Source organism: Parasteatoda tepidariorum, chromosome 10 (assembly GCF_982258835.1).
Source record: "Parasteatoda tepidariorum strain Cologne lab strain chromosome 10, Ptep-v5.0, whole genome shotgun sequence".
NCBI lineage: Eukaryota > Metazoa > Arthropoda > Arachnida > Araneae > Theridiidae > Parasteatoda > Parasteatoda tepidariorum.
Window position 1 is genome coordinate 91582974 of NC_141764.1, and position 21274 is coordinate 91604247.

General features: G+C 31.2%; 1 protein-coding gene across 1 annotated transcript in view; it reads right to left on the reverse strand.

The window, feature by feature from the left end:
* Positions 1-21274, reverse strand: part of LOC122271649 (low-density lipoprotein receptor-related protein 4) — a 463426-nt gene that overhangs the window by 151363 nt on the left and 290789 nt on the right. Inside the window, exons 9-10 of the mRNA XM_043053650.3 lie at positions 17981-18106; positions 10433-10558 (exon numbers count right to left, since the gene is read on the reverse strand). Of these exons, the coding sequence (XP_042909584.2) occupies positions 10433-10558; positions 17981-18106 (252 nt within the window). The remainder of the gene's footprint in view (positions 1-10432; positions 10559-17980; positions 18107-21274) is intronic.

The window sequence follows — 21274 nt, forward strand, 5'->3', positions numbered from 1 at the left end:
GGCTATAATATATAGTGAGCTGCAAGGAACTAAGTATCTTCATTTGGTGGGCTCTGTTGGTGCGATAAAATTCTGGTTGCTTATCCATATTAGGTGAAAGTAGTCAATAAACAGTTTTTCTAGCAGTAACAGTTTTAATACCATCTCATTTATGTCTTTTTTTACTATTTCGTTTGAATATGGTCAAATATAAATTAAATAAATTGTTATTTAACCATTTTTTCCGAGAAATTCCTACCAGTGTCTACAACACGGCTAAAATTGCTGTTCAAATTTAAGGCCACTTCCTTAAAAGGACGCGCGGAGAGACATTCAGGAAGCATATATACACAAATTCTTTCTTTATTATCTTAGATGATGCTTGCTAAATTACAGCACTATGTAATTAAAACAGAGTTTCACTGGAAGATTATTCATCATTCTATATATTCATTCATTTCTATACAATTATAATTAATCGCTGAATTCTAACGCCACGATAATAAAAGTAAAGAAAGCGTATGTCATACGTAAGTTAAATTTTTAAACTTAAAAGCCGGATATTTTTTTCAGTAAAATTTAATTAAAATATTCCCCATTGATTATGTGAGAGATCATTGGTTTATTAAAAAATCAAATTCTCCATTAAACTAATAATACTATTCAAAATTTCAAACAAAGTGAAGTAATATTCAAACTTAAAAAACGCCAATGAAAAGCATACATTTTGTTAAGATTATATAATATTTTATAAAACAGATTTTTTTCACTCACTTTTAATATAAGGGATGTATTTTCTTCGAAATATTTTCCCCTTACAATATTTGCGTCTTAGGGATCATATTCCAATGACTTTTTTGATCCCAGATATTTCGAAAGAAGCATAAACAACCATATTTTCATATAGAACATTTTATGGAAATATATTTTTTTTCGGCGTTTCGAATGCTTTTTCTGCACTGAGAAATCAGAAGGCGTTCGCGCAAATCTCAACATATCCTGGAAATACGCTGCGCAAATGGGTAAAGAAAAATACCCACGTTTTTCTACAGTAATATGCTTCGTTGAAAGTAGTAAGGAACGCTAAGATGAGAACTATAAATTCATATTTTATTTCTTCGATTTTACTGTGCGTTGAGATTTATACTTTGATCTAAAGAAATGATACTATTTTCCATGAAAACAACTTTTCCAATAATCTTAAAATTTCTCCAAAAAGAAATGTTTTTGTACAAAATATTACATTATGATAGAAATACGTTACATTACGATAGTTTAAATGATAGAAATACGTTACATTATGATAGTTTAAATGATAGTAATATGTTGCATTATGATAGCTTAAATGATAGAAATACGCTTCGATTATGGTAATAAGAAATGCAAAGATAATAGATATTGAAGTAGTAAAGAACGCGATGTTACAAGAATATTTTCTTCCTCCGACATAATTGAGCTTTGAAATGAGGTTCAATTAGTGATTTAAAAAAAAAAATTCCCTTTTAGTAGGGTATTTAACAAATTTTTGGATTTCGCTTAAAAATTATGCTTTTATGCAAAATTTTAATCAAAAGTAATATTTAAATGAAATTGTAAAGAAAGTTATGATAAAAAATAATAATTTGATTCTTTGAATGAAAGAAATTAAATTATTATTTTCCTATAAATGTCATTTACAAAATTTTTTAAATTTTTCTCGAAAGGGAGTGCTAAATACAAAATTTCAAATAGTAAAATTTTAATTATAAATTTATTTTACAAAATTCGTTAAATTTATTAATCATTGCCTTTATATTACGAATTTATAAATTTGTTTCCATGCAGTGTCAGAAAAACTGACTCACAATATTACTAGCAAAAAAATTAAAAAAAGAAATATTATTAACAGCATAATTACAAAAAAAAAATCAAAATTTCCTGAAAAACTCCTTTAATATTGAATCATAATTTCGTCACCTTTAAACGCAACAAAGCTATTTGATACGCTGTTGCAATTTTTTAATACCCACATTATTGAAATTTTAATAAGGTGTTCAATTTTACTCCATTTTTATTCAAATTGAATCATTTCCACTATTTAATGATTTTAGTATTAATTTTGTGTGTTTTCGTTTCGTTTTATTCTTTAAACTGTTTTTTATGACCCTAGTGACAAAATGTTTAATTTAATAGCTGTACTTTGTAAAAATTTCTCATATCTACTAAAATTAATCAAAAATTTCTACAATTTTTTTTTCAAGTTTAGAATTCGGCGATTAAGTTAAATCATACACATTTCAGTTAGAAAAAGAATTAAACAGCAATTATTCTAAAATAATTCTCAGCTACCTAATTTAATATGGAAATTGCTTGGTTAACATTCAGGAAATAGAATGCCTTTTCTCACTCAACCTTGAGTTTTGTGAAATAGTGACAAAATTATTTCGAACTTCTAAAATTGCATGACTTTTTTACTGTTTTCTAAATTATGAAAAGACAAAATGATTTGAAGCAACATAGAAACAATGCAGACGTTACCTTTAAGGTAAATTTTTCGAGTTCACACAGAGTAAAAGAAAATTTGTACGTCACACACTCATTCGAAAATAATCCGAGATAAATTTTAAAATTCAGGAAAAATTCAAGTATGCAAATATAAAAAGCAAGTATAGATCCTAAAGAAAAGAAATACATTCTCACTTAGAGAAAATGTTTTTGTAAAACGAATATCCACTGAGAAAAGTTTTTATATCCTTTTTTTTTTCATCGTACATAAAAAATTATTAAGATGAACAATGATACCAAAGTATAATGCGTATTACGTTATACATCCTATAACTATTTTCATCAGCCTTACAGTCTTAAAGTAAATATTTATAAAATCCTAAAGTGTATTTTCAAAGAATATGTTTAAATAGATAAAATCTTTTTTCCCTGCCTTTTTACCTATCTTGGCTTTAAAGGGGCTCTTGGTTAGGGAAATATACATTGTTGGTAGTTGGCTATAGGCACTTTATTTTTCTATCATAACAACATAATAGTGGTACAGAATGCTGTTATCTCTATGATAAGACTTCGACGTGATCAAAATATTACAGATGCGCAACTTCAATATAAATTACTTATTTTTACAAGTTTCGTGAATTTTATAGTAACTTCACCTCCGGCTCGTGGTGTAGGTATAGTATAGGTATTTTTATTGCTTTCAAAGTGATAAGAGTTTAAAAAAGGGAAAAATAAAAATCAGATTTTGTTGACTTTTTTATAGAGTCCTCGTTTATCATACTATCAGGAACGTTTTGAATTTTAACTATATATATATATATATATTTTTTTTTTTGTCGTTCAAGTATATGTATTTTTATAGAAAGAAATTTTTCGACTATGTTTATTATTGAATTGATTCTTAAAATAAACTCGAAAAGGATTATAGAATAGATTCCATAGATTATTAATTTCCGTTTTTATAGGTGAGTTTAAGAAATGCTTGAAAATTTAAAAATTTATGAGATCTTTTTTTGCAATTTAAAATTCTAATTACATATTGAAAAAATATTTTTACGTAAAAATATATTTTTCAAATGAAATGATTATCGGGGAATCCATTCAGACTACGGAACAACCCTTTGATCTTGAAATATAATAATATAAAACATATTTTCTTCTTGCATCAGGGAAAAAAATATTCCGCAATCGCCTGCATAGAATATATATTTTTTAAATATTTTTTGAATGAAGTAAATTTATGTTAGAAAATTTATATTTAGGAAATAACGAATCATTGTCAACATTACTCACAGTGAAAGGGGGAGCTAAAATCATCAAGTGTAAATTTATGTTAGAAAATTTATATTTAGGAGATAACGAATCATTGTCAACATTGCTCACAGTGAAAAGGGAAACTAAAATCATCAAGTGTAAATTTATGTTAGAAAATTTATATTTAGGAGATAAGGAATCATTGTCAACATTGCTCACAGTGAAAAGGGAAACTAAAATCATCAAGTGTAAATTTATGTTAGAAAATTTATATTTAGGAGATAACGAATCATTGTCAACATTACTCACAGTGAAAAGGGAAACTAAAATCATCAAGTGTAAATTTATGTTAGAAAATTTATTTTTAGGAGATAACGAATCATTGTCAACATTGCTCACAGTGGAAGTGAAACTAAAATCAACAAGTTAAATTGTCGAGAAGAATCAAATTAATTTGTTCAAAATTATGGATTGTGTATTTAAGCCTAATTATGTGACTCATAGAATTTTCAATTACTTTTTAGTCAATGATATTTTCATACATACCCAATTTATAACAATTCTTATTGCTCTTTTCGTAATTTGTATTGATATTGATTGATAAAATTTTGAAGTGAAGGATATGAAAAAAATTAGCATCATTTTAAACTATGTAACTTTGAAGTGATAAAATTTAAAATTTAAGTTAAATCCATCTAGTTCCTGAAAAATGAAAACAAAATACGTCCTATTGATAGATTATTTAGTTTAAGAAGAAGCTTAAACTATTATTTGCTTCTTATACTTTGAAATTTTTTAAATAGTATTCTTTTAGATTCTGAACTGTCAAAACATATCACTAAGGTTGCATTATTGAAAACAAAACAAATAAATAAATAAAATGAAACCAATTATGCGTTATATCGAACGCATTTTCATTACTGTATCTACGTTATAACGTTGTCAGTCGTAACCTTTTACAAAAGAAATAACGCAAAATTCTACAAAAACTAATTCACCATTTTATTATTCTTTTTCATCCATTGTTCCAAAAAAAAAACCAAAACAAAAAAAGAAATGATCATATCTATAATATCAAGCTTTTAGCTCGCAACATCAGAAAATGCGTGTTATTACATCACGTGACCCTGACACCTTCCCCCCAGAGTCATATTAGATCCAAAGATCGAATATGGCAAATAATTTAAGGGTCACACTTTACACATAAACAAACTATGTTTCACATTCACCCAAATATTCACTGAATCTTAGGTTTAACTTAACACTAGGTATTTACTTTAATCATCTAATAATAATAATAGGAAAAAATGTTCAGAGTCTTATTTTAGTTTATATTTACAGTCTGGACAATGCATCTGCATTACTAAGTTTCGATCCTTTGATGTGACTTGCCTCAATATCATGGCGTTGAATGGCTAACGCCCATCTCTGCAACCTCGGGCTTTGGGGTGTCGCACTCGTCAGAAATACTAGGGGATTATGATCAGTTAATAAAATAATCTTAGCACCACAGAGTAAGGTTTCAAATCTCTGCAAAGCCCAAATAATAGCATAAGCTTCCCTTTCAATTGTAGACCATTTCTGTTGAGTTGAATTCAGCTTCTGGCTACCGAAAGCTATGGGACGAATATTTCCTTCTTCATCTAACTGACCTAAACAACATCCGACCGCATTTTGAGATGCATCCGTATACAAGTAGTATGGTTTCTCTATGTCTGGGACTTGTAACTCTGCGATCTTACATAGCGACGTCTTCAATTCCTTGAATGCCTTCTCAGCTTCTTCGCTCCAAGGAATCTCATTAGGAACTTTCTTTTTAGTAAGCTCTGTTAGTGGAAGAGCAATCTTTGCGAAGTTTGGAATATACTGCCTGTAAAAGTTGCATAATCCCAAAGCACTTCTCAGTTGTTTTTTGGTTTTGGGTGCCTCTAATTTCTGTATTACTCTTATTCGTTCTTTGTCAGGAGCATGTTTACCTGAACCAATAATATGTCCTAAGTATTTAACCTTTTGTCTAGCAAATTCGCACTTTCTCAAGTTCACGGAGAAATTAAAATATTCCAATCTCTTAAAAACTTCTTCAAGATGAATCAAATGTTCCTCCCACGTATCAGAAAATACTGCTAAATCATCGATATAAGCACAAGTGAAATCAGACATGGACTGAACCACTTTAGACATAGCTCTTTGGTAGGTTGCAGCAGCATTTCTTAATCCAAAGGGTAATACATTCCATTGGTACTGGCCTCGGTGAGTTCGGAATGCTGTGAGGTGTTTGCTGCCGTTCTCCATCGGTATAGCCCAATATCCCTTCAACATATCTAGCACAGTAATGAATTTCTTCTTTCCTACTAAGAAATTCAACTCCATCATATTTTGCATTGGATATGCATCCGGAACGGTAAGAGCATTCAAACTTCTGAAATCAATGCATAACCTGATTGTTCCGTCTTTCTTATGAACACATACTACCGGGTGTGCTATCTCACTTACCACCGGTTCAATCAGTCCTAACGCTAGCAATTCATTGATCTGTGCATCCACTTTCCCCTTTAAGTTTTCTGGTATCTTATACGTTTTTGGTTTCATCGTATCCTCCTCAGCTTTCAGCTTTATCGCATGTTTCCCAACTTTAGCTATCCTTATCTTCCCCGAAAACAACGTTTTGCGTCTATGTAAAAGATCTTTCAATTGATTTTGTTGCATTTTGGGTAAGTAATCCAAATTTAATCCTTTCAATGCTTCATAGCTTTCCACATCTGTAGGAAGAGTTGGTGTTTCGTATATTTCACCAAATTCATCATCAATATCATAGACAACTCCAACTGTTTGAATTCTCGCTTTGTATTCTCTCATTTTGTTAACATGCAATAATCTTAAATTTCCTTCAGGCATTTGCAAATAATACGAATTCGGTTTCACTCTTCTAATTACCTTTACTGGACCTATCCATCTGGCATATAATGAATTGGATGAATCATGCATTAGCACAAGTACTTGATCTCCTGGCGCAAATTCCCGGTATTTTTTCCTTCTATTGTAATATTTGGCATAATTACTTTGTTGCACATCACTTGTTAACCTTGCCTTTTCGGTTGCTATTTCTAATTTTCCTTTTAACTCTTTTAAATATTCCTCCGCTGATCCTTTCATATTCAAAGGTAAAAACATATCTCCGGCCCAAATTGACTTCAAGATAGATAACGGGCCTTTCGGTTCTCTCCCGTACATTAGCAGAAAAGGTGGTACTCCTGTAGTTGCATTTGGAACTTCTCGATAAGCCCATAGTACAAATGGTATATGTCGATGCCAATTTCTTCCTACTTCTCTAATAATGTGATGTAGCATATTTTTGAAAGTTTGGTTCCATCTTTCAATCAATCCGTTCCCTTCCGGATGGTATGGCGTTGAAAATCGCGGACAAGCTCCTAAAACCTTCAAAAACTCTTGCGTTAAACTTGCCGTAAAATTTGTCGCATTATCCACCACGATTACTTCTGGAATTCCTGTCCTACAGAATATTTCGAGCAGTGCTTCACATGTATTCCTTGCCGTTAACGATTTGAGCGGGACTGCTTCAGGCCATCTTGAATGTTGGTCCATCAAACAAAGGATATATTTATGTCCTTGTGCTGATACTGGATCTAGAGGACCAATTAGATCTACGTTCACCACTTGGAATGGAAGTTCAGGACGTGACACAGGTGTTATCGGAATTTTGTCTACTGAACGAACAACTCTTCTACCTTGGCACCCATGACATGAGCTACAATAAGCTTTAATTTCCTTGACCATCCCTGGCCAATAAAAGGAAAATTTAATTCTTTGAATTGTTTTACGAGCTCCTAGATGTGCTCCGAATACTGACTCGTGGGCAATTTCTAGTATTTTACCTTTTCTAATTTCGGGAATTACTAATTGTTGTATTCTATTCCCGTCCAACAGCTCTTCATGGCATAGTATATTATTTTGTATCACATACCCTCCTTTATTTTGCTTCCCCAATTTCCATGCTTCTTGGAGAGTATCGCAACTTTGTTGTTGTATCTTGAATCGTTCGGTTTCATTTCCATTCTTTTTATCACCGCATTCACCTACTGTTGGCTCCTGCTGCTCTTCTCCATCACTTGCACTCATATATAACTGCTCCTTTCGGGAATCTGATCTTAGCTTCATAGCAGCAGTAAAACTGGGATTGTATACTCTTTTTTGTTCTAATAATGCCTCATAAGTTTCAGCATCCAACAAAATGTCAGCATTTAACCCATTGACGGCTGCTATCATCGTTTTAATTATAGGCGTAATATATCCTTCCGTTACCAAAGCGATTTCCACTTCTTTTAATTCAGCTTTTAGACTTTCGCCAAACGCAGGTTGTAGTATTATATGTCCTTTGTAATCCACTTCCTTACCCACTATATCGTTTTTAAATACACTTATTTGTGCACCAGAATCTACTACAGCTTCGTATTCATTTCCATTATATGAAATTCTAACTTTCTTAAGGGCAGCTATTTTTGGTTGAACGCCTTTACATTTTTTGTTTCCTATCATGACTTCACCGTTAAATCTTGCAGTGACTACTTTGCTTTCGATATTTCCATTTCTGAGTACCTTAACTTCGGATACTTGCCCTTCCGATACTTGAACCTCGGCCACTTTGCCTTCAATGTTTCTTCTCCTCTCTTTATTATCTCGACAAAATCGTGCCAAGTGTCCTACTCGTCCACAATTAAAACATGTGACTGGATTTTGGGAAGAACTCCGCTTATCAATTCTGCCATGGTTGTTATGCTCATGTTTATATCCTTCTCCAAATGTATGATATCTTCTACTAACCATGTTTGGTTTTTCCCGGTATAAGTTCCTATATGGTTGAGAAGCAATGAATTTAGTAGTTTGGTTATATTTCCTTGCATTCTCGTACTCATCTAACTTCTCAGCAAGTGTGTCAACTGAGCAAATTCTACTCCACTCATCAATAAAATGATTTTGTATGTCTCCAGGTACTCGTTCTTTTATCTGTTCGACAATGACAAGTTGCTTCAGGCTGTCGAAATCATTAATTTTTAGTCCCGAAACCCATTCGTTAAAATAGTTCGCCAATTCAAATCCAAAATCTCGCCAAGTGCTCTCAGCCGCTTTACAATGTCTCTTAAACTTTATTTTAAATGCTTCTGGGCTCAATTTAAACCTTTTCAATAACATACATTTTACATGTTTATAATCATTTGCTTTTTCTTCAGGCTCCCTTGCAATTAAATTCGCCATTTCTAGAGGCAATAATCCAACAAGATGCGTTACCCAATCTTCTTCTTTTATATGGACTCTTCGTGCTTGTCTTTCAAACAATATTAGATAAAAACTTATATCACCTTCTTTTGGATCAAAAGTACGCATTAATTTTTGCAATCCACCAGGTACATGTTCTCTTGTTTCTTCATTTCGAGAGCTGCTCGTCTCTCCTATAGTACCAGTTTCCCCGCACATTTGTCAGTCGTAACCTTTTACAAAAGAAATAACGCAAAATTCTACAAAAACTAATTCACCATTTTATTATTCTTTTTCATCCATTGTTCCAAAAAAAAAACCAAAACAAAAAAAGAAATGATCATATCTATAATATCAAGCTTTTAGCTCGCAACATCAGAAAATGCGTGTTATTACATCACGTGACCCTGACAAACGTATTTCATGTTTATCGAAGAGCATGTTCATTTCTTATATTATAGCAATAATTTTTATTTCTGGAAACTCTGAACTGAAATAAATCCCAAACTTACCGTATTATTTCTCTCTTAATTTCATTTAAATACAGCAATCTAGGTAACAACAAAAATGTTTAGATATCTCGAGTTAAAAGTACATAATAATTGTGAAATTTATAACTTGCGAGTAAGTGAGAAATATATATGAATAGAAAAACTGTTTTTATTGGCTTATCACTATCTAGCACTATTTTTGGTATTTTAATTTTTAAACTTTTGTTACAATTGGAACACCGGTGTCAGCTTTTATATATTTTTTTCTGACGCTTTAATTACAAGCAAAGATATATTTTAATATTTTAAATGATAAAAAAAAAAACATTCTAATGATCACGAAAAAATCTTCTAAATTATCAGAATTATATTTGTACTAAAATATTAAGTCCAAAAAAATTAGTTTAAAGAAAAGTTTCATTCATATTCAAAAATGCATCAATAATTGATTTTGTAAATTAAAGAAATGTCAATGAAAAATAATTGCTTCACTTATATCTAACTAAGTACGAATTTAAAAAATTTTACCATGTTATGAAGATTGAAGAAAAGGACAGTGGTATTTGTGTTTCATACTGTATTTTATAACCAAAAATTATAACAATAATATTTTTAATTTACTTTGCCTCAATTAATACAAAACAATAAAAAAAGAATGAAAAATATGTCTAATAAAAATTCTGCTTCAAAGGGTAAAAGCTATCCTGCTTTGCTCTCAAAAAATAAATTACAAGTCTCGTTAATCAATAACTGCCACATTTACATGCTTACATCAATTCTACTTATGATGTAAACTCAAATCTGATCTAACTAACTCTCAAATGAGTAGCTTTAAGTCCTTAAGTTGCTTAACTAAATGTTAGCTTCGAGGTAAGGACCATTAAGCTCAAGAGTCGATATAGTTATGTGAATCTCTCAGTCCTTGTGCTAATATTCTGTAGTAATTACCCTACCTCTACAGGATCTCCTGTCCAGAGCAAGGTGATATCCGTGTTTGCAGGCGCATCTTGGTCCAGTTGAAGTCGAAAGGCACAAATGTTGGCATGGGAACCCGTCCTCTCGACATGGTGATCCCGTTTCTAGGCAACAAAAGACACATTTAGGATTTTGAATTATTAATTAATTCCATACATTCATGCTCGTGCAAACTGCTCTGGTATTTAAAATTTTAAAGAATAATCAGCGTTATATGTGCAATTATGATATGTACTATTATAAAATAAAATAATTACGAGCTGTTACAAAAATGAGGGTAAATTTGAAAAATTGTTAAAAAACATAACTAACTGAAAAAGGAAAAGAATCGAATTCTGCTCAGGAAATGAGAGAATTGCTACTCCTTAAGTTTATAAATTAATTTCTAAGTTTATCTACAGATGGTGCTATGGACCAAAAGAAATTAAAATAACGAGATTCTATTTTGCATAATGATTGCTTACTCTGTTGTTAGACTGCTACTGCATCCCGTTATTGTTCACAGTGATAGATATTTTGAAAATATTCTTTATAATTTTTCTAGTTCAGTAGTGCCATCTGTTGTTAATCTTTGCAAATAATTTTAAAGATTGAGGAAAAATAATTTATTTTCCTAGAAAAAAGCATCAAGCCCTGCATTTTATCTCTTTTCGTTTCTTTGTAATTAATTTTATAATTTGTCAGCCATTTTTGGTTCACTGGGCAAATCTTATGTTGTATCAACTCGACTTTTACTATTGCTGTTTTATAGAGAGCATTCAAATCAACAAATGTATTTATTCCTCTTTTTAATTCCCTAATTTATTGATACACACTAATTCACTGATTTATACACCTAACTCAATATACTAATTGATCTATTCTCTGATTCACTCAGTTGCCTATTTTCTTATTTGCTAATTCATTGATTTACTTCATTGATTTTCACTATTCATTTTTACTCACTCATTTCTTCACTGTTATGATGCCATTATGCTATGAGATTGAAGTAGAAGTGATGTTTTATCATGTTCCGTAAATAAAGACATAATTTTTTATAATCTCTATGCTAAGTAAATAAATATTAACAATGTCTACGTTTTAAAAATTATTCATAAACATTCGAAATTTAAACTTTTGAATCTCAGAATTATATAAATGTAAGAACTTCCTAATATGTATGACTTTTGTAGATAAAGCAACATTAGATATAAATGATATTATTTATTGAATATTAGTTATATTAACGGATAACCTTTAAACTATCAATTAATGGTTTCAATAAAGTCTTAGGTTTACGGCAAAGCAGACTCTTCGGGTTCATACACCAAAATCATTTTGAAAACTCATTCATTTGATCAATCATTTTGATCGTTGCAAAGAAACCCACCCACAGCACCAGAAGGCAAAGAAATTCGTGGATCTTCGAGCACAAGGCCCCGAGTCACGCATGAATATGATCACCACAAGACGTCAATAGGCAAAAGGAGGCGAAAAGATAAGCACCAAAGATCCAAGTGCAAAACACACAGGGCGGAGATGTCAATCCGTGGCGTAGACGACGGTTAGAAACCTGGCCAACTGCAACGGAGCAACCTCACCCAAATCGACAGCCCTCCGGCTGGAAGGCTCACCAATCATTATTTATTTGAAATTCCATATCCATCAAAGGATGTTCACAAACAAACAGAACAGAAATTTAAGAGTGCAGCAGATTGAAGAGTGCCAATGGTTGGCATACAAACCGTAGTTCTAAGAGCTAGTAGCTGGTACGTTTTTTGGATTCGCTCAATGGCTCTCTGGTACGATGATACGAGATCCATTCAATGCACTATGATTCGTCTTTAGCTGCGCTTCAAAACTCTGATTAGAGTCGTTGCAATTGATGCACGTGTGTTTGATTTTGGAATCATTTGTCTTATGTGTTTCCAACATGTTTCCTCTTGCTGACAGTTTTTGGCCAAATGATCCAGGCGATTGCACCTGTAGCAGCGGAGGGCACGTAGGCATTCCTTGAATGCATGGCTTTTTCAGCCTAGGTTTAATTTCCTCTTTTTCAAAATATTTTTAAAGCAATTGGACTCGAGCGTCATAACCCAGGGCATCCCATTTTTAGTACGTACTGAAAGGAGACTTCTAGTTGTTTGTTTTGAAAATCTTTATTGTTCTCCTAAAGGAGGTTTTCCAAACCTTCTCTTTTTAAAGACTCTAATCCCCAAGACGATCGCCCAAGGGTATCGTCTTGATGGCGTTTCACAAGTTAGCTTTGAGCTCAGGTCTTTCTCCCTAAATTCCTCTTCGAACCTCTTTAGGTCTCTTTCCGACTCAACTTGGAGTAACACTCCTGGCCTTTGTGTTTTCTTGATTTTTATTATTTTCAGTCCTATCTCCATCGCATTAATATGCTCTTTAATCTTTTCTTCTATTCCTTCAGTTGTGCCACCTACTTTGGGTTTCACAATTAGCACATGGACTTTCGCTTTGGGTTTGCAAACAGTATGGCCCGTATTGGTTGCCTCAGAGTAGGTTTTTTTTGCCTGTTTTTGTTATTCTTAAAAAGCCTCGCTTAATGCCCTTTTCACCTCCTTTACTGAAGGCTAAAACTATCCGCCTGAACGTGACTTCTGCGAATTCGAAACCAATGGAAAGTAGTTTTGAAATGGCTATTGTATCTCCTGGATCTCTTTGCCCTGGAACTCCTGGATCCATCTTCACAATGATTCGCGAGAAAATGTGGCCAATCTTGCCCACTCTTTCTGACTCAACTCAAAAGTTTCATTAAAATCCTCTGGGACCTTTTCTCCGCTCACTGACACGACTCACCTTCGAAAAATATACTTCGAAATCAAAGACAACACAGCTAAAATCATTTTTTAAAATCAGTTAAAATATGAGGAGGATTAGGAATGCTTGATAATTAAGACAGTTGAAATGTCAGGTGTCTTCGGTCTATTGTCCTCACAGTCTGCGTGAGCCCCCCCCCCGTAGACGTTGCACCCTCGTACCACGTTGAGTTGCAGAACTGGAATTTTGCTTTCTATCAATAGATTTTAATTGTTAGACCATTTCAAAGTTCAACACTGGGAATAAACTCTGAGACTTGTTCCACCTAGAGTATTCTTAACAGTTTCAATAAATGAAACTTTATTCAAGCGCTTTTGGTAACCAATCAATATGTTTTAATTATGTCGACTTCTGAAATATCGTTTAACTAACTCCATTTGTTAGTATAATTAAAGTATTAACTTTACAACTTTTCTTCAGCTCCATTATTAAAGAGCTCAAAGATTTTAAAGCAAGAAATACAAATATATCAATGTAGTACCGAATAAATGCGTAGTTTTTAATGCTCAACTTAAAATTATTACAAATAAAAAGTAAAATTTTTAATTCTTTTGTTGTTGAATTATAATTTAATTATTATTTCATTTATAAATGCTAAAGGAATATTTATCTTCATTCAAAGATTAAATTGTAATAAATAAATATTTATCTTTTATAAGCCCCACAAAGTAAATTTTGAAAAGCATAATTAATTAGTAAAAACTGTAATTTATAATTACTGGAAAACAAAGGGCATTTAAATTACCCAAGCTAAAATATAATCTAAAACCTGTATCTTTCGTCAATATGGACTCAATCATTATCTTCATTGCTATAAATGGATACGTTATTTTAAATTCTAAGATTAAAAGTAAAACTGAAATAAAGCGCTTATAATGAAAATCAATTCGGCCGCGCTAAACTGGAAAATCCCCCCACATTATTCCCATCAAGGCTAGGGGAGGAAATTTCCTTCTAATTAATGCAGATAATTCTTCGCTCTTTTCAGGTACATAAACCTAACCATCTGTGCCCTTGAAGGGAAAACTGCATTACCTGTCTATCTTTGCAGACGATTTCCTTGGAACCTATTAAGAGAGTGTTCTTCTGCTTTGTCTCTATTGTCACCAGCGAGATTGAGAAGAGATAAAAGCAGTCTTATGGCTAATTCGAGCATGAAATTAAACGTCAAACCCATGGAATTTCATATCAGAAAAGGGATCATGAAAACACAAAAGATATCTGCTGAGAGAAAATCCCGGTTAAAATCGTTTTCTATTAAGAACTGTTAAGGGAAGAATTTTCCCTGTTAAGTTTTAAAGGATTGATGGAAGGATACGGAAAAAAATGCAGATCGTTTTCCCCCAAGGGAAAAATCCTGCAGATCAAAAGGGATTAAGAAAGAAATGGGTGATATTCGATATATTTATCATTGTGCTTGAGAAGGGAAAGAGGGATTTTAGACTGAGATTTTAGATGATTAAGCACGGTCTTTATCTTGATGTTCAAAATTATTGGAAATGCCATGAAAAATTAATTGAGTGTCTTTCTGTTACTAAGCTTTTTCTGTCGAACATTTAAGCCCTACAAACTAAACTCTTTCATAACTTTCGTAAGTTTCTTGAGAAATTTTATACTTTTGCTTGTTAATTAGTAGTTTCGATACTTAACTATGTTGATTCTTTTGTAACTCAATTTCTTTTAAGTTTTGAAAACTATTTTTAACTGATTTATCTCACAGAATTTTATCATTTGCCCCGGATAATTTTTCTCTTTTTTTAAAATTTATTTAATAAAAGTAATTCTAGCTCCATAGGTGTAGTAAAATATTAACAATCAAGTTTTTAACCTGATATTCCAACCTGTATAGAACCAGATTAGAAGTTGTTGATAATTAGAAACGAGTGTTTTGTATCAAAATTCAGATGGGTAACGCCAATTGTCTCAAACTAACTGCATAGGAGATTATTTTTTTTCTTCAAAAGAATGAGTTAATAAAATTGAAAAGGCAATAGTATAACTTAAATAAATTTCGTGAATAGCTTAAACCTTGTTCCGAACCTAATTCTTTTTTTTCACTGTCGTTATGGGAATGAAGAAAACGCTTTCCTTACATTCTAATACTCAAAACGTAATATTTACTATATTTATTCAAATTTAGATTTTTCTTAAAATGCTTCAAAATATAATTAACAAAGTATAGAAAAGTGATTTTTTTTCATTCTCACGCATTAGCTATTTAAGCAATACATTTTATGCAACTCTTTAACAATATTTGCGGATTTAAAACCAAACATTCGTGACTCATTTTTCAAGAAAATTAAAATAATTACGTAAACTGTTACGTAACTGAGAAAATTATTACGTAAACTATTACATTTTCAAATGATACAGTAGAGTTCTTAGCAAGAAGCAAATGCATTCAAATTTGTCTCGTTCTTTCCTTCAAACTAGGAAATTTTCCTCTTATTGGGAAACCATGCTCTAAATAGGTAAAAAAAGAAACATAGATGCAATAAATTCATACAAGTTCTCCCCTTATCTAGTCAAAATAAAAATTACTATTCTCTAAGCGCCTCCAGACAAATCTCTCTACCAGTCTGCAGACTAACGAATGCACACAAAAAATTCAAGCATACACATAACTATTGCATTTATTACAAAAAATCTTGTACCATTTCATTTAATCATTTCGTGGAGCTGCGAAAGGTACTACAAACTTTAAACTTTTTGCAACACAAAAAACATTTTCTTATCTAAGTTTTCAAAAAAATTTTTTTATGGAACATATTATTTCAAATAATTAATATTATATGAAAAAGCATATTTATTATGCTTCCAAAATAGAAAAAAAAACATGAAAAGCTGCATGTTTCAATTGCTATTTTAATCTCTTCAAAAACTTTAATTTTAGATAAATGGTCGTTAGAAATCTACAAACTTTCTTTTTCTATGGCACTACAGCTTGCAGTAGGCATTGACTTGCTGAACAATGTCACTCCAGACCTTTCTGTTTTCAGCATTAGATTTCCAGTTTGAAATTTTCATTACGATAAGATCTTTTGTTATGATATTTTCTTTTCAGTTTAACCTTCTCTCGGTCTTCAGTTCATCGGTTTCAAATATAAAAGTTTTCTTAAAAAACCATTTTCGTACATTCACAGTTTCGTACATGCCGAATCTTTTGTTTTTATGAATCTAATGATGCTTTCAGTTTAATTAAATGATCAAGTTCACTATTTTAACCAATCCTACGCAGTGGAATGCTCATTTGAATTGGTTCAAGAATTCTTATTATTTTTTTTTAATACATTACTAAGTTATCCTTATCTTTATTTGTCAAAGTCCAAGCTTTTACTATTAGTTAATGCAGGCCTGATAACTGTTTTATGTATTTATATTTTTAGTAAGGAATTTGTTCTTGAATAAGTAATGGTTTAAGTTAAGCTTTTATCTCACTTCTATATTCTCGAATTAATTTCCTCAAAAATATTAATATTATCAAAAATGCATTATAAAATGCATAATAAAGTACAGGGCGCAAATTAAAAATGGACTACCCTGAATAACTTTTGATCTAGTGATCGGATCTGCACATTCTAGGACTCAATCTTAATGATTCAAAGTGGTGCTAATTAATTAGCTAATTAATAATTAATTATGCTAATTAAATATGCTAATTAATTAATATGCAAATATGCTAATTAATTAGTGCACACGATATTTTTAGTTACGAAACCAAACAGAAGCGTACTTTCTCTGAATAAACATACCTTTTTTTGACAGATTGGACAATTTGGGAAATATGGTCCTTATAATTCGGTCAGGAAAGCGGTACAAAGGTAGGACCCCTTAATGTTAATTTTATTTTTTGCGTTATTTCGACCACCACACTTCGAGTCTTTTTTAAGTGAGTTGAAATTTTTTTCCACACAATTATAAAGTTCGTTATCCAAAGATAATTCTTTGAAAAATAAGACTTTCAGTAAATATTTATTATTTTTTATTATTTTGTTTCATAATTGTCGAAAAGTTTTTTAATTGTAAGGTATACAAGTTTTACATCATTTCAAAGAATGTTTCTTTACATAATAAATGCAAAATTTGATCGAAATCAGTCTAATAGTTCCTGCGTATTTGAATTTTAAAGAGTATTTGAAATTGACGATTATTAAATATAATAATGAAAAGTTGTAAAATAATAAAAATGATAAAATAATAAAAAATGATAAAATATTAAAAAATAATAAATATTTATTAAAAGTTTTTTCTTGTATGGAATTATCATTGAATAAATTCATTTTATAATTGTGTGCAAAATTGTTTCCATTCGCTTAAAAAGTTCACGAGATATGGTGAAATACACAAAAAATAAAATTAACAATAAAGGGTCTAAAGCTTGGACCGCCATGGGCCAAACTATGGGGACCATATTTCCCAGATTGTGGCTACCCCCTATACCTTGGAGGTCAGAAATTCGAATCTGTAAAAAAAAATGTGTTTATTCAGAGAAAATAAGTTTGTTGTCCGATTTCGTAACTTAAAATATCACCTACACTAGTTAATTAGCATATTTGAGGTCATCCCCTCAAATCTTTAAGATTGAGTCCTAGAACTTGAGGATCCAATCACTTGTTGAAAAAATATTCAGGGTGGTCCATTTTTTTTATTTTGAACACAGTACAATAAATCAATCACACATAAAAGTAACAAAAAACACTTACTGCACGTTCTGTTTTCCAACTCATCTGATCCATCTGGACATTCGTACTCTCCGTTGCAAACATGCAACTGACTGATGCAAGAACCGTCATTGCATCGAAATTGTCCAGCTGCACATTCATCAGCAGCTAGAAAAATATTAAATATTTTAAATTTTTTGACATTTTAAGAAGAAAATAGTGTAGTTAATATCATTCACGTACTAAACTTATGAAGGTTTTAAATTATTCGTAAGAAGTGAGAAACCTTTGTTTTAATGAGTCGCAAAGCTCATATTTTTATACTTATCCGCAGTTTACATTTCACATTTTCTTCTCTAGAATTTTAAAGCATTGCAATGAACCTTTAAATTTTTGAACACTATATTAGAAATTTCGGATGGTAGAATCGATTAATGCACAGAAATGATTCTGACATCGGACATAAATAACACTTTTACCAAAAGAATATTTAGGTTGCAAAGGATAACTTCTTCATCAATGACGGATTTTTTTAACAGATATCAAAACAGGATTAATCAATTCAAGCATAATCGATCAAAACCTAATTAATCGGTAGAATCAATTAATGTACAAAAATGTTTCTGACATCGGATATAAATAATAATTTTACAAAAAGGTTAGTTAAGTTGCAATGTAAACCTTCTCATTAATGACTGATTTTTTTTAACAAAAAGATCAAAACATATATAATCGATTCTACTAACACATTCTTCTGATATTTAATTTATTAATTTCATAAAAACCCAAAGTAACCAGTTTAAAATGCATTATATATTTGAGAAAACCAGTTATCTTCCTATGTACAATAATGCAGCTCGTTTTGTTATTTTTAATCTCTAAAATGTAACTTTCATTACAGAATAGTAGTACGTAGATTATGATACACTTCAGCAACTTTGGAGATACACTTATACAATACGATATAATGTAACTATTATACATTAACTATTATGCTCATACTAGAATACTTCTCTGGAATTTGCATTTAAAATTTTCTTCTCTAGAATTTTACAGAATTGTACAATCTTAATAATTATGGAACGTTATTTAATAAATTGTAAATTTTTTGCTGACTTAAAATATCCTCAGAGGTAGATCTCGTTGATCATGGGTTAGAATCTTTTCACCGTAGGGCTAAGCATGGGAGATTTCCGTGGCTTTTCTCTCCATGTAATGCAAATGCGGATTAGTTCCCTCAAAAAGTCCTCCACGAAGATTATCTGTCCAAATGAGTGGCCCAGCAGCTGTCTTGTCTTCTGGGTTGTGTTCAAAATTACAAGGTTACAGAGTTGAACAACGATAGTCGCATACTTAGAATTGAGTGGGCTGTTCAACGTCAGTTAAAAAATAACTATTTATTTTGCAATGGATAATTTCTGATTAACGTGGTTGATTGTGGGAAACTAACATCTAAGGATACCCTAATACAATAGGACATAATGTAACCACTATACAGTAACATTATGTAACTTTTTTTTAATGAAAAATATTATTTACAAATGTGTTTCGACCAATACGAGGGAAATAACTTCAAACAACGTAAGTTGGGCAAACGTCCCTGCCGAAATAAAATATTCATTTCAAACCCATATTTCCATCCATCCATATCCTTACTAATGTAATTATTTTCGTGCATGGAACTGTATAATGATATTTTAAAGTGTTTATAAAGACTTTTGCATCAAACTTAAAGCAGGGAATAATTTAAAATTGGCCGATTTTTTTTAATGATATAGAGAGATAGTTAGGAACAATAACTGAGGTTTACATACCCTCCAACTGCTACGGAATTTCCGTAGTTTCAGAAATCTTCTTTTCAGACGGTAGCAAAATTAATGTCTTAATATTTAAAAAAAATTAATTTTAGCGTAACTTGTCCACTATTACTTATAAAAGTGCATGCCATATGGCTAGATTCTTAAGTTCTGATAAAAGTTTTATGAGAGATCCTTTTGCTTGAAAAATTTCTACTTTGGTTCGCTACCACTGGAAAGAATTATTTTCAAAATCCTCATAAGTTGGAGGGTATGGGTTTACATCACTCATGGGCTGCAATAACGGCACAACTCAAAAAATCACGTTTTGAGATAAGTGGGTTTAAAGTTTTCATTGCTAAGGAAAATGCATATGAAATGCTTTAGTTTGCTTAAACGAAGATTACCTTCAAGTTAAATTATGAGTTGTGCTAGTATTGCTGCTGAAAGGAATGTGTAGTTTCCTTTTTGCACCTGTTCTGTATTCCAAAACGCGTGTTTTTTGAGTTGTGCCACTATGGCTGCCCATGAGCGATATATTGATTTTTATGACAATGAATAATTTAAACGCTTAATATGTTACGCTGTATAACAACAAAATGTGCATTAATTGGAAACACAATATTGGGAATAGGTTGACATTATTCAAAATGAAATATTATTCTAAACATGAAAAAATAAGCACTTTATGGTTCATCAAATATTTATCTTTCCCTACCTAATAATGCATTCATTTTGCTTCAACAAATACTAATCTTAAATCAAAATCCATACAGATGTTCAGCAAAAAAAAAGGTTCTTTCTTTTACAAATATATCATAAAGTTCCACTACATGGTCTATATAAATAGTGAATAAGCAAAAAGCTATTCAACTCATTTTAAGGTGGTTTTACGGCTGAATTGAAGAAAGGGAAAAAATGTTCCAAGCAAAGCTGCTTTCCCCTTCAATGGTCCTACTTTCGCGTTGAGCATGCATATTTTACTCAATATTGGAACAAGAATTCTTCTCTCAAGATATATCCACGTCATTCGATGCTCTCCAACTTTTATTACACTCTTTTCGAAACGAATGGTCTTTCTTCAATCGAAGGCACAAAAAAAAAATCGTCTTTTTAGAGCATTTTCTGCGAATAAAAGTACATTTTTCTGAATTATGCGCCCAAGAAAGCACTCTAAAATATGATGAAAGGTAGGGGTAGAAAGAAGAAATTAACTTTTGAAACGTAAGACGCACATTTACTTGTCAATTTTTATGTAAGACAAGCTCTATTATATATTATTCAGTTCAATTTCCATCCTATATGAAAGATTTTTAAACCCTCACCCGGAACGCAAAGCACGCGTGCAAATTTGTACTAAAAATATATAGAAGTAACTGTTACTTTGTGCTGAAGTAGCAAGCAAAATAGCAAAAAGAAAATTGTATTATATAAAAGATTATTGGCTACTGTTTTGATTTTTCTATATATATATATATATATATATATATATATATATATATATATATATATATATATTTACACCTGTTAATTATAAAAT